The 25,524-nt window shown below is 31.5% G+C and overlaps 2 protein-coding genes across 6 annotated transcripts; both read left to right on the top strand.

The window, feature by feature from the left end:
- Positions 1–836: 836 nt before the first annotated feature.
- On the top strand, positions 837–2,573 carry LOC118053019 (mitotic-spindle organizing protein 1A). Of its 5 annotated transcripts, none has more exons than XM_073409824.1 (3): positions 837–1,032; positions 1,232–1,471; positions 2,228–2,573. In XM_073409824.1, the coding sequence occupies exon 2, from the start codon at positions 1,255–1,257 to the stop codon at positions 1,465–1,467; it is 213 nt and encodes a 70-aa protein (XP_073265925.1). In that variant the 5' UTR covers positions 837–1,032; positions 1,232–1,254; the 3' UTR covers positions 1,468–1,471; positions 2,228–2,573. The 5 variants fall into 5 exon arrangements, with proteins under 5 accessions (XP_073265925.1, XP_034920031.1, XP_034920030.1 ...); XM_035064140.2 differs by lacking the exon at positions 2,228–2,573 and adding an exon at positions 1,912–2,218; XM_035064139.2 differs by having other exon boundaries at positions 838–1,032; positions 2,274–2,573.
- Positions 2,574–10,139: 7,566 nt separating this feature from the next.
- On the top strand, positions 10,140–14,903 carry LOC118053017 (putative SWI/SNF-related matrix-associated actin-dependent regulator of chromatin subfamily A member 3-like 1). The gene is made up of 3 exons (XM_035064134.2): positions 10,140–11,915; positions 12,945–13,236; positions 13,791–14,903. Exons 1-3 carry the CDS (start codon positions 10,371–10,373, stop codon positions 14,594–14,596), a joined length of 2,643 nt encoding a protein of 880 aa, XP_034920025.1. The 5' UTR covers positions 10,140–10,370; the 3' UTR covers positions 14,597–14,903.
- Positions 14,904–25,524: the final 10,621 nt, after the last annotated feature.

Here is a 25,524-nt window from a genome sequence, read left to right as displayed (position 1 = left end):
ATCCCCTCATGCACATGGCTTATTGAATAGATCCAAACAACGATCACTTTCAATTATCAATGAAGACACTTGAATGTCTATTATTGAGCGATTCTTTTTTTTTTGTGAAGATTGATGAACATATATCAAGATTCTCTTTTCCTTCTTTATGACATTCATGAACATGTCAAGAAATTTGTGAATTTGAAAAAAACAATATTAAGTGCTATCAATATATTCCTATCTCATTTTGTATAAAAAGTGGAATGCATAATGATGATTGTTATCCATTTCATTTTTATTTAGAATTATGTAAAAAATTTAGTAAATAATAATCAAACAAATAAAAAAAATTTAGTTAGGCTTAGTTTCCCATAGGGTAGGTAAATAAACATAATGAAAATTACAAAAAACAAATTTTATGGAATGCATGTATCATAGGTGTTCAACATAATATTTTTATTATGATTTTTTTTTTTTATTAATATGATATATGATTCTAGTGATTTCTGAAAGAATTTATAATGCTTAAGAAATAAATGGTGTATTATATTAGTTATTTTTTAAGTTTATTTTGAAAAATAGATAAATACAAAGAAGAGAGAGAATATAAAATTCTTGAATTGTTAAAAATAACTATCTTCATTTAAAATTTATTTCTCTTACTTTTTTCTTTAAGTTGTTTTAAAATAATTAATATGATTTACCATAAAAATTCTTGAGAATACTAGAGGGGGGGGGGGAGGCGATGATTTCTCCTGAGGCCCAAGAACTTGGGAGGAAATGAGTGTCAATAAAGTCTATTGGGCTATTATAAATCTCTGAGTGGTTTCATGGGCTGCACCTAAAATCTCTCTCACACACACCTAGGAATTTTTTTACCTTTTTTTTTTTTTGTGGACAAATTACAAGTAGGAAATTTTCGCTCTACTCGCATTTGATTCTCTTTCAAATTCGCTACAAGATCGAACCCATTTGACTGAAAACGGAAAAGGGTGTTCTTAAATTGAAGTAAACGAGCGAGAGTATTATCCTCAAAGACTTGACTTTCAGGTACTTATCTTCATTTATTTTGTAAAAGCTTTAATCTTTTTCTCAGTTTAGGAAGTTTTGGATTTTGGTTAATGTATTTTGCTGGATATGTAGTTTATAAATTATGGGTTTCTAAATTTTATTGATTTATTTTGATTGAAATACTGAATTTCGGACAAAATGCTTGTTGAGATCACAAAGAGAAATTTTCCCTTTTCAGGTATTGTGAAATTTGTTACTGTTATGGATCCAGAGGCTGCAAAAACTGCAAGAGAATCTTTGGATTTGGCATTTCATATGTCAAACCTTCTTAATACAGGACTTGATCGACACACCCTTTCGGTGCTTATTGCTCTTTGTGATTTGGGTTTGAACCCTGAAGCACTGGCTGCTGTTGTGAAAGAACTCCGAAGTGAAAGTGTTTCATCCTCTAGTGCTCCGATACCGAAACCATAATTAGGTAACGAATTTCTAAATGATTTTGGTAGAATGTAATATGAGTTGATCACTTGCTTGTTTGTTGCGTTATTTTTATTGCTTTGTTTTACCGAATGTATTCTCGATTTATTGAAATTCAAAGTGCAGCTAGCCACGCGTGTTTTTGCCTTCTCTTGCTTGATGAAACGTAGAACTAGGATCCATTTATAGAGGAGTGCTAAGATCTGTCACAGACACAATTATGTGTGAACTGTGAAAGATGGAACTTGTTGTCTAAGCATTCGCTGTGCTGTTGTGATTTTTTCCTCTTAGAGCCTTTGGTCAAGTTTAAGTAGTTATTTGAGTTGTTTTGGTTATTTCACTCGTATACTCCTGTTAGCAAGAGCAAATTCGTTTGTTGTTCTGCTGCCAACTGCTGGCTGATTTGTCCCTGCTAAACACCTCCACATTTTGTTCCAGCAGAACTGTTGCGTGCAATCTGGCTTTCTATTCTTCTACTATAATTGGTGATAGAGGGCAGGGGTCACACTTGTCAGCTTATTTAAAGAAACCTGCTGTTTTGATCAAGCCCATATGTAGCTCGTGTTTGTTGCAGCTTCTTCAATTTCAAATACATTTTGGAAAATATTTTTGTAGTTTCATATGTTTGTCTGTTGTCTGCACTACTGTTCTTTTTCTTGTGCTTGCAAGGCTTTGTAAACATCATTCAGAGTTCGTTGGTGAACATTGCACATTGCAATATACATCTTTACCTTTTTCTTTCCTTTTATGCTACGAGGCTCATGCATCTCTGTGCCGCGTAAAATGTGTTGACTGAACTCCAGTATGGCTTTACCCAGCAGGACCATTGGGTTGCAGAAATTCAAGTTTTCCTTTGCAGCAAAGTTGCAGCTTTCTCTCGGAACAAGAGCAGATCAAAGGCAGCAGATATTGAAGGTGCAGAAGTGTGGTTGTTGATAGTTTACCTTCTTGTTGGAAGTTCTAGTTTTTCTTCCCCACTGTTTCAGAAGCTTTTCTAGGGCAATGCTTGAGATGTTTCTCTCCAGTAGATTTATAACACTTGCTGTGTATGGGGCTCCTACCATTCCTTTGTGTATGGATTGCATAACCTTTATGTCCTGAAATTTGTGTGCCTGCATACAAGTAAACCTTGTCGACGAATTTGAACATGGATGCAAGGACATGTAACAAATTTAAACATAAATACAGTTCCTTCATGCAGTCATGCCATAAGTAAACCCATCGAGGACATTCAATGTTTCAAACATTATCATTTGATAAGGAATCGTTGCAAATACTTGTGAAGTATCGTTGCAAATCATCAAAAGATTCAAAACAGATATTGGAATGTCCAGGCGAACACAGAATGTCCAGTAGAAACGTGCTGTGTTTCAATCGCGTAATGTTCCTTCATCTAAAAATTATTTCGATTATTCACACAATGCTGTAAACCAGATGCTCTTTTCATTTCACTCTTACTCGTTGAATTTTCTTCAACGAGGGTCCCAATGGCGCCAGACACTGGAAGTCTGGAAACATGAGTGGCACGCACAGGAGAAGGCTCCACATTGTCACATCTCTCTCTTATCTTTTATTTTATAATCAACAAGAATTAAGTGAGGGGAAATCATTTTCCTCCAATCACATGTTACAGTACATTGGATCACTAACATGCTTCTTCTTTTTTCTTTTTCTTTTTCTTTTTTAACATTGAATTTATTAAAAATTAAAATTTAATATTTATTTTGGTTTTTTTATATAAAATTATCATGATCTTAAAAAACATTAATATATTGGGTTGGTGTTGCATCCTATGATCTTTTTTTTTCTATTATATTATTAAATAAAAAATAATCTATCATATTATTATATAAAAAATAATTAAAAAATATATAATTATTATTATTTGAGTTTTATAATTTATTTTGATTTAAAAAAAAATATGGCATTGGGTTTCTCTTTAAAAAAAAAATCTCTTTCTTGATCAGCTTACTCATTCAAAGATTAAAAAAAAATAATAATAATCTGCTCATCTCCTTTAGAAAAACTGACACATTTGGTCCTCTCTCAAAAAGAAAATTCTAGTTTGATCCTTAATAATAAAACTTATTCATGTTTTGCCTAAAAAAATATAGCTAGACATATTAAATATTCTCAAAAGCTAACATCTTCCCATACTGTGTTATCTAGTAAAAATCAAGTTTTGATTGGTCGAGGTCAATATCCACAGTTATGTCAAATTATCATCTTTGATGGGCAACAAAATCATAAAAAAATTAAAAATTAAAATTAAAATTAATAAGAATCTTAAATAATATTCACCTCATCAACTAGTAACTTCTTGAATAATAATGAAAAATTCTAGAAATTGACCTAGTCAAGTCTAATCCGAGTTTATTTAGATTAATTAAATCTTGAGTTGAATTACTTGGTCATCTAAATTTTTAATCCAATTCAAATATAAATCTACCTTGGATTGGAGTTTAGATTGACATATTACTAAATTAGTCTATAAAATTAAACTGAGTGTAATAATTATAGCACAAATCTAGAAAGTTGGTGCGAGTAAACTTATGTAAAGTCTCAACGCATGGTATGAACATCAACAGTCTTGATTTGGATAATCAAGATAATTCTCTTGATGTAATGTATCTTGAACCATATGTAATCCCTTTTTACTTTTCAAGAACACCAATTATCCACAAGACCAGCAATCAATTATAAATGAAAAAGGTTTCTAGATGCCACCTTTATGCAATCAATCAAAGGAAAAGGATGCGCATGTTCGATTCGTGGAAATTTGCACTATCTTGTGACAGGTGAGCAAGGGTCTATCCATAAACACAGAATCAGAAAATTGTATCGAAGCTGTAATTTATTATAATTATCTTCACATTACTAATTAATTTCCCATTTTTCTTTTCTTGATCATTTTATTACTATTCGGATTCTTTCAATCTGCAATAACTTTGTTAAAGCCTGATGTTCTGATTTATTTTTATCCTTTTTTTATATAAATTATTCTGCTTTTAGATTGATCCAAGGCATCCTTGTGGGGTAATCTTGAATATATATTTTAAGAAATAGCCCGAACAAATTCCTGTCAGCCTTTTCTTGAAGAAAAGAAGAACTAGATGGCTCGGGCTTGAAATGGGATCTCATACTCCAGAGAGACGAACTAAACTCAGACGGTATGATGTTTTCTTTGGGAGAAAGCGTAGAGCTAGAGACATCTCTTTCCGTTTTGTTTAGAGTGATTTTTAAAATTAATTATTTTTTTATTTTTAAATTATTTTGATGTGTTAATATTATAAATAAATAAAATATTATTTTAATATATTTCTAAAAAAATTATTTTAAAATACAATTATTACCACAATAACAAATAAACTCTTAAAAACTTTCAAGGTAAACCAAGTCAAGGAATTAATATAAAAATATTAATAAAATATTATACAATAGTTTAATTTTTTAAGTTAAATTATTTATTTAATATAATATAATATTTCAAAAAAATCCTTGAGTTCATGTTTTATCACCTTTATATTTTCTAATTAAAAAGATGAAGTAAACTATCTATCGTCTTAACTTACAGTTATAATTTTTAATCTTATCATCTTTATTCTTTCTAATTAAAACTATAATTTCAACACGATCTAGGGTAAGCCGTGAACATTCGAATTTAATAACTTTTTTTCTGATGTCATGTTCTTGGCATCTCTTTTGTCTTTTCAGGTGAACCAAGCTTTTGAATATTCCGGCGCGGGCGAGTAAGCTGAGTGAGAGTGGTGAGTCAAAAGAACTTTGGATCCTCCTACATCGCAAACTCCCCATGAAGAGAAGGAAGACGTTGAGCAAAACGAAACCAACAAAAGGAAATTGGAAGTATTGCTGACTACACAGCTGAAGTTAGAGCACAGGCCCTGGAGTTTGTTAACCTATCTTCAAAAACACCACCTGCTTCGATGCCATGGGTGGATTGCCGACCAAATGTGTCATACCTCAAGGTTGCAGGACCTCTCATGTCTGAATCTATTTTTTAATGCTTTTTGCCTTGTCAATGATTTAAGAGGAAGACTGCTGTAGCTTATCTTTGTATTTTGGCAGTTCAAGGCTTGACACAATCAATATTGATCTCTTTGTAGATGAAGTCACGCAAGAGTTCTTGGCTTTGCCCAAAACAATATATTTATATATATTTTTTAGTCGTGGATATTCAGACCAGCTTACGTATATCTCAAATAATCTTTAAGTTCTTAAAATAAATAATTAGATAAGCTTTCAATAATCCTAAAATTTATGGCACTCGAATTGGTGATTTCTGATAAGCAAACTCAAGACCTACCCAAAACAATATTTGTTTAAATATAAGATGGTATATTATTAAACAGTTTGGACTACATGGTTATTTTAAAATGTTTTTCATATTAAAAAAAATATTAAATTAATATTTTTTTAATATTTTTAAATTATTTTAATTTGATAGTATAAAAAAATTAAAATTATTATTTTAATATTTTTTAAAAATAAAAAATATTATGTATCAAAATATTAAATACGTACCAGTAGCCAATCCTAACCTAGTGATATATATATAATAAAAAAAAAGTGTTAAACTCGAAACTTTTCAGCAGGAGCTACAAAAAAATATATATCAATTGAAATTTCTTGTTCATTCAATACAAAGATTGGAAACTCCTTTCACCTTTTTTTTTTAAGAGAGATTTCTTTCAATTCTTGTTTTTCGAGTAAATGATAAGATTAGTCCCTCTAGTTTTGAGAAATCAATTAATTAGTCTTCCTTAATTAATAAAAAAAACTAAGTTTATAGTCCTTTTCGCCCATTTTACGTTCTTTTCCAATCTTTTTTTTATTTTAAAAATAGAAAAATAGATATTATGGAAAGATTCATGAGAACAGAAGACAGCTTTTGAAATAAAATAATATTAAATTAAATATAGTCAACACTAATTAAGGTATTAAATAATTAACTAATTATTTAATTTAAATCTTAATTTTAATTTAATTATGGTAATGACAAAGGATTCGCTAAGTGAGAATTGAATTTGGTAAGATTTGATTACTTTTTAAAGAAACTAACCCTCTCAAGTTTTATCATATTTGTTTTAATAAAAAAAATATTTATGTTGATTTTGTATTTTTATTTTTGTTGATTTTAATGCATTTATTTTTTCTTTACTTTTTGAATGATGTGGAGGTGTTTCACAAATTTTGGGGATGGATGGAGGGGAAATTGGAACAAAGTAAAAGATGCGGAGACTGATTCAAACAAAAATAATATATATATATACGAGTAAAAAAAAAATTACCCTATACTATATATCAACTTTAAATTATGTTTGACATCTTAAACTATTACATGAGTAAGTTTTACCACAAAAAAAAGAAAGTGTGCATAGTTTTAAACTTTATATTGCAGATAATTTAGAACAAGATTCAGATTAGAGATAAAAAAGAGAGAGAGAGAGACTTGATTCAACCTATTTTTTTTAATTAAATTAGCACATTAATTAATGACTAGGTTTTTACTATTTAAATCTTGTGTCAGTTTGAGTTTTGAAAAACTGAGAGTAAGTTTAAAAGGTAAAAACAAGTTTTCAAAATTATTTAACATAAGATGGGCAATTAGAATATTAGAAAATTACATGAGCAAGATCATCCTAGGGATTGTATCTATAACTTTATCTGATGCAAAATTCCATTCTCATAAACTATAATTTAATCGTTTATAATAATATAATTCTTAAGAACATATATAGTTAGAGGAATATGAGAACATTAAAACTGTTTATAAGTTCGAGGAAGAGAAAAATCATAGTATAAAAGTTTTTATTTCTTAAAAATCTTGCAACCAATCCTTCATCTTGTACCCTCAATTTGCATAATTTGGGTGTTAATATTTTTTAAAACTAATAACGATCCCTCTCCAATTTTTTATTTTTTTTTATCATCAAATGACTTTAATCACTACCTTTAACTCCTTTGACGAAGATACTAAAATTTCATTTTTAACATAAATATACTTGAATTTCTTGAGATTTATAATAAAATGGTAAGCAATATATCTTTTTAAAACTTTTATTATTGTCTATAACGTACATATACTTAGATTTCTCAAAATTTATAATGCGATAACGACAAAAACTATTTTTAAAAAATTTAAAATATCTTATAACTTTACATTTTAGGATCCAACATTGACGACAATGTCAAATTTTCATCTTCATTATAGATATACTTGAATTTCTTGAGATTTATAATTTAATAACAATGTAATATATATTTTTAGAATTTTTATGATAGTCTATAACTTTGTATTGTAGATCAATCATTAACGAAGATATCAAAATTTCATTTTTAACATAGATATACTTCAATTTCTTGAACTTTATAATAAATGATAATGCAATATATATTTTTTAAAAAAATTGCGATGGTGTATAACGTAGATATACTTGGATTTCTTAAGATTTATAATACAATAACAACAAAATATAAATTTTTAAAAAAATTAAAATATCCTATAACTTTACATTTTAAGATCCAACATTGATGAAGATGCCAAAATTTCATCTTCATCATAGATATATTTCAATTTCTTGAGATTTATAATATAATAACATTGCGATATATCTTTTTAGAATTTTTATGATAGTCTATTACTTTGTATTTTAGAATCAATCATTGACGAAGATATCAAAAAATCATTTTTAACATAGATATACTTGAATTTCTTGAAATTTATAATAAAATGATAATGAAATATATCTTTGTAAGAAATTTATGATAGTCTATGACGTAGATATACTTAGATTTCTCAAGATTTATAATACAATAACAACAAAATATATTTTAAAAAAAATTAAAATATCCTATAACTTTACATTTTAGGATCCAATAATGACGAAGATGCTAAAATTTCATATTCATCATAGATATACTTGAATTCTTGAGATTTATAATATAATGACAACGCGATATATCTTTTTAGATTTTTTTTATGATAATCTATAACATAGATATACTTGGATTTCTTGAGATTTATAATACAATAACAACACATTTTTCTTTATAAAAAAAATAGAATATCCAATAACCTTTACATTTTAGAATCCATCATTCACAAAGATACCAAATTTTTATTATCATCCTAGATATATTTGAATTTCTCGAGATTTATAATATAATAATAATACAATGTATATCTTTAAAGAATTTATGATAGTCTACACAACATAAATATACTTGGATTTCTCAAGATTTATAATATGATAACAACACAATATATTTTTTAAGACTTTAAAATATCTTATAACTTTTCATTTTAGAATCTATCATTGACGAAGATGCCAAAATCTCATCGTAGATATACTTGAATTTCTTGAGATTTATAATATAATGACAATACAATATATCTTTTTTAAATATTTATGATAGCCTATAACTTTGTATTTTAGAATCAATTATTGACGAAGATATCAAAATTTTATTTTTAACATAGATATACTTGAATTTCTCAAGATTTATAATAAAATGACAATGCAATAAATATTTTTAATTTTTTTATGATAATCTATAACATAGATATACTTGGCTTTGTCAAGATTTATAATACGATAACAACAAATATACCTTCTAAAAATTTAAATAGTTATAACTTTACATTTTAGGATCCAACATTGATGAAGATTCCAAAATTTCATCTTCATCGTAGATATATTCGAATTTCTTGAGATTTATAATATAATGACAATACGATATATTTTTTTAGAATTTTTATGATAGTCTATAGCATAGATATGCTTGAATTTCTTGAGATTTAAAATACGATAACAGCATAATTTATTCTATAAAAAATTAGAATATCCAATAACTTTACATTTTAGAATCCATCATTGATGAAGATGCCAAATTTTAATCTTCATCGTAAATATATTTGAATTTATCAAGATTTATAATATAATGATGACACAATGTATTTAAAAAAAAAAATATTATAATAGTCTACAACATAGATATACTTGGATTTCTCGAGATTTATAATATGATAACAACACAACTTTTTTAAAAAACAAAATAGATTATCATATAACTTTACATTTTAGAATTCATCATTGATGAAGATGTTAAAATTTCATCTTTATCATAGATATACATGAGTTTATTGAGATTTATAATATAATGATAATACAATGTATCTTCTTAAAAGTTTTATGATAATTATAACATAAATATACCTAGATTTTTCAATATTTATAATACAATAACAACACAATTTATTTTTTAAAAAATTAAAATATTTTATAACTTTACATTTTAGAATTCATCATTAATAAAGTTGCCAAAATTTTATTTTTCATCGTAGATGCACTTGAATTTCTCGAGATTTATAATATAATGATAACTCAATATATATTTTTAAAAAATTTCTGATAATTTATAACTTTATATTTTAGAATTAATTATTTATGAAGATACCAAAATTTTATTTTTAACATAGATATATTTGAATTTATTAAGATTTATAATATAATTACAACGCAATATGTCTTGTCGAGAATTTAGAAAAATCTACCTACCACCCATTTTATAAAATCACACCAAACAACAAAAAATGCGAAGAACAAAAACTAATTTCTTTGCAGTTTCCAACGTCAATTTTCAACAGTCAGTTATACTATAGATAAAGACCGACCAGCTCCTCTCTCTATATCTCTTTCTCTCTCAAGACCCGCCCTTTTAGACCCTCCAATTCAAACACAAACATTAAAACGGCACAACCTGCTACATGTCTTAATCTCACAGATTCTTGAACGCCACAAAACACCTCTGTCTAACCCACCGTTCATCGACTCGAAAGACACAAAAAGACTCGAACTTTCTTTGATTTTCTTACTTTAATGGAAGAATTTCAAGAGGATCGTGAAGACCCAGTGAACCTTTACATGTCTCTTGATAATTGGCAGGATTGTTCTTATTTACAAGAAACCCCAAATGAGTCATTCATGGTTGGTTTTGTTATAGCCAATATAGTGGGTTTACAGTACTACTCAGGCACAATTACTGGCCGTGAATTGGTTGGTCTTGTGAGGGAACCACTTAACCCTTTTGATCAGAATGCTTTAAAGGTACTGAACACTAGGTGTCTTCAAGTGGGTCACATTGAAAGGTCAGTTGCTGCTGTTTTATCTCCTTTAATTGATTCTAATATGATTAATGTTGAAGGTATAGTGCCTAATTCTAGGAGTGGTGGTAATAAGTATAAAATTCCCTGTCAAGTTCATGTCTTTGCTAGGGTAGAGGATTTTGAGAGTGTTAAAACTGCGATTTCGCGAGGTGGCTTGGTTTTACTTTCTCAAATGGAAGTAGGTTTTGGGTTATCTGAGGCTATGGTGGTTAAAGAGAAGAATAAGAAAAGCGGGCTAAAGAGTTTGGATGAGATATTTAAATTGGTTGATGAGAACGTGAATAAGAAAGGGAAATTGGGGGCTTTAGAGCCTCCAAAGGAAGTGATAAAGTCTCAACTTTTTGAGCATCAAAAAGAAGGGTTATGGTGGTTGGTTAATAGAGAGAATTCTGGTGAGCTACCTCCTTTTTGGGAGGAGAAAGATGGGGAGTTTGTGAATGTTTTAACGAATTATCATACTAATAGGAGACCAGAGCCTCTGCGAGGTGGGATTTTTGCTGATGATATGGGGTTGGGCAAGACTCTAGCTTTACTCTCTTTGATTGCTTTTGATAAATGTGGTGGTGGTACTGGTGTTGTTGGAGGCAATAAAGACAATGTTGCTGAAGAAATAGGTGGGGATGATGAGGATGTATCTGTTTCTGGTAGTAAGAAGGGTAAGAGGGGTAGAGCGAGTAAAAAGGTCATTGGAGGACGGAAAAAGCGTAAAGTTGAGGATACCCTTTCAGATGGAAATGTGAAGGGAAAGTCTGTCCTCATGGCTGATAAGTCTTCTGGTGTTCCATGTGCTAAGACTACATTAATTGTGTGCCCTCCTGCTGTATTTTCAACATGGATAACTCAGCTAGAGGAGCACACTCAGCGTGGGTCATTGGGTGTATATATGTATTATGGGGAAAGGACTAGAGAAGTTGAGGTGCTTAAGAAGCATGATATAGTATTGACAACATATTCTACTTTGGCTGCCGAGGACCCATGGGAAGACTCCCCTGTGAAGAAGATTGACTGGTGCCGAGTCATTTTGGATGAGGCGCATGTGATTAAGAATGCAAATTCTCAGCAAAGTCGAGCAGTTGCCAAATTGAATGCTAAGCGGAGATGGGTTGTTACAGGAACGCCTATCCAGAATGGATCACTTGATTTGTTTTCTCTGATGGCCTTTTTGAGGTTTGAGCCATTCTCCATCAAGAGCTACTGGCAAAGCCTATTACAGAGGCCACTTGCTCAGGGTAACAAAAAAGGGCTCTCACGACTGCAGGTAAATCATCCTATTGTTGATTTTTTTTTCCTTCCGTTATTTGAAAATGTTACCTTCACATCAGCATGTTGGCTATTGACAATTGCATTGTACAATGTTGGAGTTCTGATATCCAGGATTTTCACAGCATAATTCCATTGAAAATTTTTCTTACTTTATAATAAGTATTTTTGTCTCCCAATATGATACCAGAAAACTCAGAGCTGGGTGCCAATGAAATTCTGGTTAGTTTAGTGTTTAGATGATGGAAATGGGAAATGTGGAGGATGCATAAATATAGGATAAATGGTGTTCAACCTTTTAGAGATACAAAAAATTACCACTAACAAGGGTTAAACTCACTGAATCTAAGGATACAGAAATATCACCACCTTAGAGATTAAAGTTTAGGATATCTCACCACTCAATGGCTTAATTATTGAAGTTTTATGTGCTGATTATTGACAGAGAAGGTAGAAGCATGCAAGTTAAAATTAATGCTGGGGAGAGATTTCAGATTTCCTGGCAGTCTGTACACTTGGGAGTCAAATTGTCGTAACTCCCCATAGAAAGCTAAGATCTGGGCATCGTTTGAAGCATTGGAAACTAGACATGTAGCTTTCTAGTCATATGTGAATTACCTGGTTTTTTCTGCTGAGTTAATACTTTTTTTTTCCTTCAAGTTAATCCCACAATCTAAGCCTATTATGAGAATTTTCAGCTGTCCTGAACCTTATCTAGCACCATTTATCTCATATTCATTTTTCCATTTAAGTTTTTGATTTATCAGGAATGCTTCTGCATCACCATAGATAATGTCATGGCTTAGTGCCTAGTTAGACATGATTTTGCCTTTCCCAACCATTACAAATTGCATTTTTTGCAGCTCATTGGAGACTGTTCAGCTCTGTGATATAGGGTGTTTATTGTTTCTCTTTTGGATTCATATGCATATTTGCCTATGATTTTAGGATTTGATGGTTGCTAAATTTCTTTATTAGTCATGTTATTTTTAGGTTATGATTGTGTCATGACTTCATATGATTTCAGGTTTTAATGGCAACCATTTCTTTACGGAGAACAAAAGATAAGGGTGTAGTTGGATTGCCATCAAAAACTGTAGAGACACATTACATTGAACTTTCTGGTGAAGAACGTGAACTGTATGATCAGATGGAAGCAGAAGCCAAGGGTGTTGTCCAAAATTTTATCAACACCAACAATCTAATGCGCAACTTTTCGACTGTACTTTGTATAATTTTACGACTTCGCCAGATATGTAATGATTTGGCATTGTGTCCTTCTGATCTGAGGTCACTCCTCCCCTCTAACAGTATTGAAGGTATTTTAACTTTTAATACTGCCTAATAGTTTTTTTTTCATTTTGGGTATGGCTATTTCAATTGCTTAGATTCTATCACAACTCTTCTAATATTATCTGGAAGGTGGATTTTTTTGGACCTGTTACATTGATTTATACATTCCACTCCTTAAATTTACTTCCATATTCCAAGCTCAGGATATGGCTATATGATGCATCATTTTTCAAACAGTTCTATATTGAGTGCTATGTGTATTATCTTGCATATGCATGTCTTAATTATAATCTCCACATTTGCATGCATCAATTTTTTCATTCGGGTTTGTTGTTGCTGAAAATCTCTGGTAATAAATTATGCATCTTCCAAGATTGCTCGATTCTTTTATATGGTTCCAGTTATAAGCAATATCGATGCTCAATGATGTCCAATAACAGATTGCTGTGTGTTTTCATTCCTGTTTGATACAGGAAAGAAACGAGATTAGTTTGTTCTAATTACAAAAGCTTTTGATGCAATTTTTTCCAAATGCTATGGTTATGGTATGCTTACTGTTTGAAACTTGATTCTATGCCAGATGTATCCAATAACCCAGAATTGCTTATGAAGATGGTCGCAGTGCTACAAGATAGTGAAGATTTTGACTGTCCGATATGCATTTGTCCGCCAACTGAGACTGTAATAACACGCTGCGCTCACATATTTTGCCGACCATGCATTTTGAAAACCCTGCAGCGCGCCAAACAATGCTGTCCACTTTGTCGCCGTCCTCTATCCGTGTCTGACCTGTTCTCAGCCCCTCCTGAATCTTCTGGTTCTGACAACACAAACACATCTTCAAGAACAACTACGTCTTCTAAAGTCTCAGCTCTCATAAAACTCTTGATAACATCAAGGGCTGAAAACCCTGCAAGAAAGTCGGTAGTTTTTTCACAATTCCAGAAGATGTTGGTATTACTTGAGGAGCCTCTAAAAGAAGCTGGTTTCAAGATCTTGCGGTTAGATGGGTCAATGAATGCAAAAAAGAGAGCTCAAGTTATCAAGCAATTTGGAGTGCCAGGACCAGATGGACCCACAGTTCTGCTTGCAAGTCTAAAGGCTTCAGGAGCTGGTATAAACCTTGCAGTTGCTTCCAGAGTCTACTTGTTGGAGCCATGGTGGAATCCAGCAGTTGAGGAACAGGCTATGGACCGTGTCCACCGTATTGGACAGGAGGAGGATGTAACAGTTGTGCGGCTGATCGCTCAAAGCAGCATTGAAGAGAGGATATTAGAGATGCAGGAAAGGAAGAAGAAACTGGCAAAAGAAGCTTTTGGAAGGCGAGGAACAAAGACCCAAAGGGAGGTTGGCATAGACGATCTCCGTGCACTCATGTCCTTGTGAGTTCTGACTCTCACAACATTTCCATGTGTATGCATTCACTCAACACTTAATCATACATGTACGTTTACAATCCGGATAGGTTTATGCAACTTCAATGGCGTCTTGGTTTCTTTGGGCTGGGGGGCGGCGGGGGGTATACAACTTAAGGTGCAGATGATGCACAGGCACAAGGCTTGTAAGCATGCAAACCTTTTGGACAAGTTAGCCATCTATCTTTAATTTTTTAACAAAAAACATCCTTGATGGTTAGTTTTTTAAATTTAAGAGCTTGGTAATCACTAAGAATTTTTATTTTTTTCCTTTTTCTCCTCTCTTTGCAACAGTTCTTTATCACTATTAGAGCCTATGTGGCATCTTGGTAATGGTTGTTTTTCATTGTATTAAAATAATATTTTTATATTTTTTAAAATTTATTTTTAACATTAACACATCAAAATAATTTAAAAATATTAAAAAATTAATTTTAAACTAAAAAAAAGTTTTTTGTAAAATGTCATTTGGGCTATGTTCCTAAATGGCACATTAGTGTCTGCGATATTATAATAACTTTTGTGGTTACAGTTTGAAAAGATAAGTTTAAGAAAAATTAAAAATTATACTTTTTTTTGCAACTAAGGTTTCAAGAGAGTTTTCAATGAAACTCGTGCAAAATTATGTGTTGGGTAACCGAATATTTTTAAAATTATGGGTGAGACAAAATATAGACCAAACTATTAGTTTTTTTGCAAGACTTGTGCAAAATTATGGTGGTCTCCCTAAAAGCAGTACTCTCTCAAATCATTAAAAAATAGTCGTGGTCTTCCTAATACTATATGCATCACTTTTCAAGGTATGAACGTAGTCTTTTCAGTGTTATATGCATTACTTTCTAATAGATGAACTTGGTATCTGTGATGCTATATGCTCCACTTTTTATGGGATGAATTTGATCTCCCTAATACTATATGCATCACTTTTCAAGGGATAGACTTGGTCTCTCTACGGGCAGTAGTCCCTTAAATTACTAAGAGATGAACTTGATCTCCCTAGTGCTTCATGCACCACTCTTTATGAGATAGACTTATCTTCCTAGTGCTATTTGCACAACTCTATCTCTCAAGGCAATAGCCCCACTCTTCAATGGATGAACTTGGTCTTCTTAGTACAATATCAACATCATCCAATAACCACTCTTCAGTGGGGAGCTCCCATGCTTCGTCAAAAAAAAAATCATGATGATCCTTTTTTAGTGGATGGCTCGTAAGCCCCATGATGATACTGAGAAAGCTACAAGCTCCTATACTCCACTCTAGAAATTTTTAAGGTAAAGGCTCAATCACATTAGGTTCTACATAACCACTTAGAAATTTATATAACATGATAGGTATGGTACCCTCAATATTTTAGAATTTTTACAAGTACATACTCTTGATATTTTATGTCTGAAAACATTTCTTTTAGTCCTAAAGCGTATATTTTTTTGTATTTTTTCTGGTTCACACCTTTTTTTATACAAGCAAAACTCATAACTCTAACTAAACTGAAAAATTAATTAAAGTTTTCGCATATATTATATCGTAAAGACTGGGGGCAATTGATAAACCAAGATTTTATCAGTATATCATTATATATCTTTACTGAAGTATACTAGATCAAGAAAAATATATGGGTATAATTTTTTATAATTATCAGGTGCGTTGGGTTGGCACGGAGGTGAGTTGGGTCTGGCTAATGCCAGACCCAAAGGTTGCGAGGTCTGGCCAACACCAAACCCAATGTTTGGGTTTGACAAATGGTGTTAGGTTCAATCACAACCTGGGTATGGCGCTAGCGAGACCTAGGCACCATCCGGGTCTAGCGTCTACCAAACCTAGCTTTTGAGTCTGACAAGTGCTATCAAGCCAAGTAGCTTGGCCTGATACGATGTTAGGCCAATTGGGATGAGCCTAGTGTGTGTTTCCTGAAAGTGTCGAGTTCAAGGATTTTTATCACAATTAGGGCATGACTGAATTAGCTATACCCACAGATTCAAGCATAATAATAAAAATCTAATGCCTTCAATTCTATAGATTTTTACATAAAATCTTGGAAGATTTATTTATTCACAAATATAGTTAATTAAAGTTTATATTCCATCAACACCATTAGATGTATTAAGGTTTTTCATGGCCCACTATATCTCTATCTTTTAGCTGGATAAAAAGGCTGTTTGGGAGTGCTTTTCAAAAACGCTTCCGAAAAAATTTGATTTTTTTTTTTGCTTTGAATTAATATATTTTTGATGTTTTTAAATCATTTTGATGTGCTGATCTCAAAAATGATTTTAAAAAAATAAAAAAACATTATTGACATACTTTTCTTAGTGAAAAGCAATTTGAAAAGTAACGACAACCACACTCCCAAACACCCTCAAAATGAGTGTAATACAACTCACAATACAACTCAAAATATCACAAAGGTAAAATTACATTTAAGTCCCTTATCTCCACAAAAGAGCAAGACTCATAAGTTATAAATACACCATGAGACCTTCAAAACAAAGGTTTATAATTTTTATTCTCTATTACATATATATTTTCAGAACATCTCTCTCTAGAATATTATTTTATGTTCTCTCTCTAAAAAAATATTTATTTAAGTATCAGAAAGTCCTCACTTCCACAAAAATAACCTTTTACAAGTACTAGTCACAAGCCACCTTAGCCTACCAAGTATCAAGTATAAGTTACCAACACCTTGGCTAGGGAGAATGGATGAGATTGTTAGGACCAAATAATTAACCGATTATCCAACCTGAAAGCCATGTTTCTAGGCTGCTTGAATTTTTAGGACTTCATCACTTGTATCATTTCTTTGTTTTTATTTTATTAATACAACTCAGCCCGGTTTATGGATCAAGGATTCATCTAGATCAATCGAGTGCTATTTCAAGATTATCTTTTTTAAAGATAAAATGATACTATTTTTTAAAAGAAGGGTTAAATTTGGTTTTGATTGGGTTTGATTAAGTCATATATTGACTTAACATGTTTCATGTCCACGGATCACTAAATTAACTTACTAAGCTAAGTTAATCCAAGTTTAATAACATTGAAAAGAACAACGATGGACTAGGTTGATCCGAATTTAATAATACAAAAATAACAATGAGGAACTAGAGAGCTTTCATTCCAAAAGCTAAATAACATTAAAGCAACTTTTTGGCAGAAAAGTATATGCAGTTATGGTGCAGCTATTGCTAACAACTATATAGACATATTACACCATTTCTTAACACATTGTTTTCAAATCTTTACATAGACCAAAAAATCAATTAAATTATTCAATAATAAATTCATGGTATAAATTTCTATATAAAATATCTTTTAATAAATTATAAAGTAGTTGTTTTAAGTCTATATTTTTTAGACTTAAAAAAGTTGGAATAATATGGGTTTGATAATATATCAAATCCAAAATACTTGAGTTCTGTAATCAGCTGAACCTAATATAAATTAGGTCTGGTTGTGTACCAGATTTAATATACTTGGGTTCAGTTAATTGTTGAACCCCAAAGCAGTATGAGTTTGATGAAATGTCAGACCCACTATATTTAGGTTCTACAATTAGTTGAATCCAACATGACATAGGTCTAGCATTATACTAGACTGAAAACACTTGGGTTCGACAATCAGTTGAACTCGATATAACTTAAGTCTGGTGATATGTCAAACTCGATTAATTTGGATTCAGCCATAAGCTGAACTCAAAAAAACATGGGCCTAAAAAGACGTTAAACCCAATTTATTTGAGTTTAACCATTCGCTGAACCCAATGAAACTTAGGCCTAAGGGGATGCCAAACCCAATAAATTTGGGTTCAATAGTCCGCTGAACCTAGGGAAATAGAGATCTAGTGAGACACCAAACTCAACATGCTTGGGTTCATCCGCCTGTTGAAACCAAGAAAAATTAGGCCTAGCGAGATGCCAAACCTAATAAACTTGGGTTTAGCTGTAAGCTGAACTTAAGAAAACATGGGCTTCGCAAGATGCCAAACCCAAAATACTTAGGTTCGGCAATTAGGTGAACTCAAAGCAATATGTCATATCTCATACAATCATCTAAACTAAAAGTTTTATGAGTTGAATAAACCATAATGTTATTTTTTCTAGATTTGGTTACATCTCAAGTCTTGAGTATCCAGGACTAAGGAATCCCACCTCTGAAACATTTACATGCATTATTCATGTAAAAGGTAATAATCTTCATACACTTATAGATATATAAAAGGTCTTTTAAGATACCTACCGCGCTTATCATCTCAATAATGATATGTAAGATATATTTGCTCCTTATTAATGCCACCTGAAGTGAAGATTCCCTGAAATAACAAGGTTCGGGGGATACAAATACCTAATAAACCATCTATGTAAAGGTTCAGAACCTTTTTCTATTTCTCAATAGCTTGCATATATTCCAGAACATTAATCATCCTAAAATACAAGAACAAAAACCCTTATTCTTGTAATTTAAGGCTCTTTTAGTTCATTTATTGTTTTTTTTCATAAAATTACTGAATTTATCATCGGATGATCTTAAAGTCCCCTGATTGAAATTGTTTTTACTAGTGCTTAGGTTTTTACCATTAATTTGGTGCTTCCTGAACCAAGAAAAAGAAAATTATTTACATGGATATCTTGATTAACCATTATCCATAAAATAAATAACATGTTACATAAACATTTTGAGTTTTGTGACATTATTAATAAGGATAATAACTTTTACATACATATCAATTTCTATTTAAAAAAAACAAACAGATTTTTATAAAAAAAAAAAAAACGGGAGTAGTTATTTCTATCCTTGACATCTAATTAATTAATAATAATATTATTAATATTATTACCTTTTTATTTCTAACAAAAATATTACTATTAAACTATTAATTAGTATTATTTTCAATATATCTCAAAAAACATTATGAATATTATATAAAATAAAATAAAAACTCGGTTTTTCTAGTCAGATTATAACTAAATTTTATTCACAAGCTTGGAATTGCACAAGGGCATAAATTTTTGGTCCAACCATGTGGACCCCTGGTGCAGTAGGTGAAAATTAGTTGATAGCCAAACTCGTTCTATCTTGTGGCAAGGGTTTTTTATGATGATTGAATAGGCACAGATAGATTGTAAAAGGCAAGTGTTGGTTGAATTCAAGGTAAAAAGGTGGAGGAACTATGAATCCCAAAGGCTAACTTTAATAGCTTTAGCTTGCATGTGAGAAAATATCCAAGGTTTTATACCTTTGCGATGAGTTCTGCTCTGCCCTAAACTATATGCAGTCCTCACTAAATTTTGTGAGTTTTAGCCACGTTAATGCAAAAAACCATGCTAGAATCTGCAAACACAGTTCTTAATCAAATTTCTTACTGCAAATGAGAAACAGAAAAGCAAAAAAAATGGAGTTGCATTTGAATTTTAGAGGTGATAATTTTAGGCTTTTAGCATACATGAGTGGTGAGGCTTGCTCTGGAAAGAAATCATTTCCTAGTAAAGGCCTTTTCTTTTATGATATTTGTAATGAAATAATCAGACAATCTAAGTTCTAATAGTACTTAAGGAAGGATATTCACTTCAGGAGCAAAAAAGAAAATTTCCCACTACAGGTTTTCTTCTTGTTTGACAAATAGAAACCTCACTTACCTGGTACCAGTTATTTTCCATAATAAGCAAAGAAAACAGCAACAACCAGGTAATTGACTGATGCCAAGACTCTAATAAGTTTAAAGGGCATACAAAACACAAGTGCTTAAAGCTAGGAATTCTGATAAGAAGAACTGATTTTGTTTTTTCATTCAGAAATCCTTAGGAATTCAAAATCTTGTTGTTTGAAGTCTTGTCTTGTGAGATTTGAGATTCAGACAATGAACTGTGAGGGGATAAATCAGTGGAGAGAGTTTTTTAAGGGTGCAACAGGAAGTATATTTCAGGTTATCAACAATGCCATCACAGCGGCAGCAAAAGATCACCCTGAAGAGTTCAAACACAGAAGGGGCGAGGTTGTTGAGACAGTCTACTAATTCTTTGCTTTCCCTGCGTTGTGGCCATGGCCACAATGAGCTAACCCGGCCTGAGAAGGCAAAACAGGAGAGCTTTAAAGATGAACTTCAAAATGGAGGTGTTAAAAGTAGGTCGAATGGAAAGGCAGTTGTAGCCGAAAATGGTAAGGGGGCAATGTATGATGGCATCAGAGATGATGAAAATATGAAGACTGTCCAAGAAAGTGTATATGGCTATAGCGAAGGAGGAAATGGTTGAGGTTTTACGAATTAAGGAGGTTCTTTGCAATAGTCATGAAGAGGTTAGTCCTACTTGTTGCTCCTGGACTAAATTAAAATGTTTAGGGTTTCGATAGTTGCTGTAATGTATGTGCATTAAACACTTCAGACACTTTGATGTTTCATTTTTATAGTTCTGATCGATCTGTTCTGATTTGACGCTGTCAGAAGCAGGACTGTTCGAATCACTGAGGAGGCTACAATTGATGGATCTGTCTGTTGAGATTCTGCAGGTTTGAATCTTGAGAAAAGTGTTTTCGGCCTGTTTATCTTGCACGTTATTACAGAATATGTTTGAATCTTTGGCAGTGCAGTCATTCATTGCATGCAAATGAAGCATTTAAGTCATAGTTACGAAACATTTGTTATGCTGTACATGGTTTAAATCAACATGAGTATGTTGGCAGGTATTTCCATTCTCAATGCTCTTCTAAAGTGCTTCAAAAAGGCAATACTGTGTTGTAGAACCAATTAAACCTAATAGTTTAAGCTGTTAGGTGAAATTCCAGGATATGATTTATATTATTTTTTAATATATTGTCGGTTTCCTTTAATTGCACTCATGAAAAAGTCTAAATTTATTGCTCCACATGCTGTTTCCATGGGGAAGGATCTATGCAGCACATTGATCACAACTTTATTCATGTATAAAAGACACAAGGGAACTAAATTTATCAATAATCGTACTTAGAGAGACTTTGAATGCTGAACTAGATCCGACTGATGTTCTTAGTATTGCTTCAATTAGTGCCAGAAAAAAAATTAGATTGCTGATCAAAATGCTTGTTTTCGTCGTGGAAGTCAGGAATGTGACTGTGCTTCGCATCACAATGTGTTTTTTCAACTCATTTATAAATCATTTGCATGTAATAATAGCTTCAATTTCTTTCTGTAATGGCTCTGCTAGTATATAGATCATGCACTCTGCAGATAATTTAATACAACTTGTTGTAAACTCACCTTGAATTTACAATTTCTTTCTTTTGCTTGTGAAGAGGTTGAGCTCCCTGCACCTCCATTGGATGATATAAATGCTGTCTTTTTTTCACAAATTCCAATGGAGCTCTATAAGGTATACCGTATATGCGCGCGCGCATGTTTGATAATTAATTTATAGCTGTATGCTCCAGGATTGGATTCGTTAGAATTCATTTGATAAATCTGTTTTCTTCTTGTCCTTGGCCTGGCTTCATGGAGATTTTTCGACGAGATAGACCACGACAAAAGTGAGTAATCTATCATGGCTTGTTCTTTTTTCCTGAAATAGCTTGTTTATCTGTCATTCCGAAGCCCCCTGTTCTGAACTTCCTGCTTATAATGTGTATTGTTGCAGATCCTCAAAACAGTGTAGATACTGTCAATGCTAAGAATAGGTCACAACTTACCAAGGAGGCCACCATGCCAGTCAAGGACGATAAGCAGTAAGCACGAATCAATGAAGCAATGATATGTTCCTGCATCAGCGGAGCCTGTCAGAACTAAACCCTCTGATCCTGCGACTGCCAAATGGAAACCTCCCGCTCCGAATTCATAAAGGAAGATGAAAAATGGAACTGACTCTCTGGAAATACCTGATAAGCTTGCAATTTATATCCATTAATAAGTTCTCAGCAGGTTTTCCAGATTCTAGTCCCTATCTTACACATTTTATTTGTTCTACTAGAAAGCCAAGCATCTGGATGATGTTACAGTCAAAGCAAAAGCCGAAACCAGAAAGAAAAAACTTCCTGAAGGGCTTCAACAAGTTGCATTGTCTTGCCTGCTCCCGAGACCTATATATATATATATTTGTTCTGTTAGTAAGTAGGGATTTCTTCCTATCTTGCTGGAACAAGAAAGGAACAACGTTTACAAGGACCTGTGTCAAAGCTTACTACACTCACAAATGTCAGTCAATATAACAATGAACATGATCCTATGAGACCACAGGAGCAGGGTTTGAACATAATGATCAAGAATAAACCAAAATGATCTCATTGACAGATCGACAGGTTAATTAAGGAATATGATTTTTAACAGCATTCAAGATTTAATGAAGACACAATGTTCATCTAAGCATGTATTACTTGTTCTTGCAGGAAAACAGATTCATGGACGGGGCTGCAATGCAAGATAAATTTGAAGCTGCAAACAGGAAACTGCAAACAGGTTAACAGCAGGCAGAAAAGGGTCAGTAAACATAACTTTGTCTTCTTTCAGACTATATAAATGCAGACTATAAATTTCCCTAAACTTCTTGAACAGATAGGAGTGGAAGGACAGTACAAATCGTGGAATTGCATGAACTTCCAAAGCAAGGGCTCGGTCGTGCATATTCTCAAGCGAAACAAGAGAAAAATTCCCAGCGATGGGCGAATAGAAGGAGGTGATGACTTTGATTAAGCAGATTATCAATGTGAGATTATCACTGATAATAAAAGCTAAAACATCATTTATATTATTTTTTATTACTTTTCAAATAAAGTTTTTTTAAGCTTAAAATTTACGCAATCTTATTAGATGAAACGAGGTTGATTAAAAAAAAACATAGAGCATTCAAATCTTGGTGAAGCTCAGGCTCAAGCTCTTGACTATATATTCTCTCATTAACCATATAGTATATAAAATGATAGCTTATATATACTGTACATAAGAGCTCAAGCTCTTGACTATTCTCTCATTAAACTTCAGATTCATAGTCAATAAGGCTACCAGCAAGACGTTACCTCTATTATATACGCAGTCCAAGCTTCTCCGCCGCCGGCCTTCCATTGTTTATAAGTGTTTCTTCTAATTTTCCTGGTCTTCCTTGAAACGCAATCTACATTTTTCTTCACAGCTGCATCATCGCTTCCACTTTCTAAGTGGCCATACCCAAAATGACAGCCATAACTATGAAGTTTGTTTGCAGAAATTGAAGGATCATACCAAAGTCCAATCTGAGAAAGAACGTGTAGATGGCTTTACTAGATGATTTACCCGTGCTGCTACGTAGCAAATTTTATTGTTTTTTTAATATAAAAAATATACACGTGTTGTTAATTTTTTGTAGTAGGAAAAAAAAATCAATTAGAAAGAAAAATTAAGTCAATTGAGTTAATATAATAAAATTACAGTCTAAGTCATGAATATAAAATAGTCTCAATAAAAATTAAATTGAAAAATATTAAAAAGTTAAATTCTTTATAAACTAAAATTAAAAAAAGAAATATTCAAGTGAATAATCTTATAATTGAATTAAGTTGACCTTGTGATTAAAGAATTCATAAGAATTAAGAGAGTATAATTGAATTTCATTTATTGACTTCTCGGTGCCCACAAGGTCATCCGTCTGCCTGCCCATTCGCAACCCACGCCACCAGAAAATTGTAGTCTTTCAAGGAAATTATAGTCAATGCTAGCCCGTGTTCCATGCCATAGAAAAACAGAAGCATGGATGTTATTATTAGTCCGTGAGAAAGTTTTTTCATTTTCATTTTCATTGTTTAAAGGGCATGAGAAAGTTCATTTTAGTCCTTAAAGGTTTAATTTATACATTATTTGGTACTTGTTGTGTTTAGGCTTTTATATTTATGTCCTACATTTTATTTTTGTTATGTTTCGGTCACCGGATGTTTAGAGAAGAAAGAAGAAGTCGCTAGGAAAAAAATATGAAAAAACAAATATTCAGATGACCATATTTTGACCATAAAAAAGTTAATTTTGGTGTTAATGAGAAGAGTTTAATGAAGATGGTGTTTTCCTTTAACTATTTTAGAAAAAGGTATTGATTTTTATTTTTTAAAAGTGATCAAAATATTTTTTTAGGGTTGAAAATGGTTTAGATAAAAACAATTTAAAATTAGGTTTTTAAAATCCCAAAACTCGAATTCCACTTTCTAACCACCCTCGAAAATTGAAAATTATAATAGTGATGACACATCATTTATCTAGATAAATGACATGTTATCCAATATATTTTAAAAAAAATAAATTAGTTAGACGATATGCTGACCCCTCATTTGTTTTTCTTATAAAAAAATACAAAAATCAATCACGTGATCTTAGGCTTTATTCTTTAAGCCATTCTCATAAGCCTAGCCTTCCAGACAAAAGCTCTTAAGCTTAATTTTTTTTTATTTGTTTTGTTTTTAATTTTTAATTATTTTATTTTTTATTTTTAAAATTATTTAGTCTCACTATTATTTACATTGTGATTAGGTTTTTGGAGGGTTTCTATAATTTCATAATACCTCAAAGTGATTATTGTAATTTATCATAATTTAATTATTTTTTTTAGATAAATCAATTGTATTTGTATTATGTATTTATAAAACTAAGAATCATATGTATTTAACAGCCATACTAAACCTCCATGATAAACAAAGAAAAATATATAAAATAAAAGTACAATCAAGATTAAATATTTGCATTTTTATCTATCATTTACTTTTTGCTAGAAAGATCAATTTTTCATTTTAGTTTTTAATTATTTTTTAATTTATCAATTAATGTATTTTTTAATTCATCACAGATGTCATCTTTTCATTCCTCGATTAATATTTTTTTAATATTAAAAAAAATCATAATATTATAAATTAATTTCATTTCGACTCTCACCATAGGGCGTACACACTAAAGAGTAATGGTTTGCTCATGATTTAATTCAC

The sequence above is a fragment of the Populus alba genome, chromosome 6, assembly GCF_005239225.2.
Source record: "Populus alba chromosome 6, ASM523922v2, whole genome shotgun sequence".
NCBI lineage: Eukaryota > Viridiplantae > Streptophyta > Magnoliopsida > Malpighiales > Salicaceae > Populus > Populus alba.
This window is presented reverse-complemented; position numbering and strand designations above follow the sequence as displayed.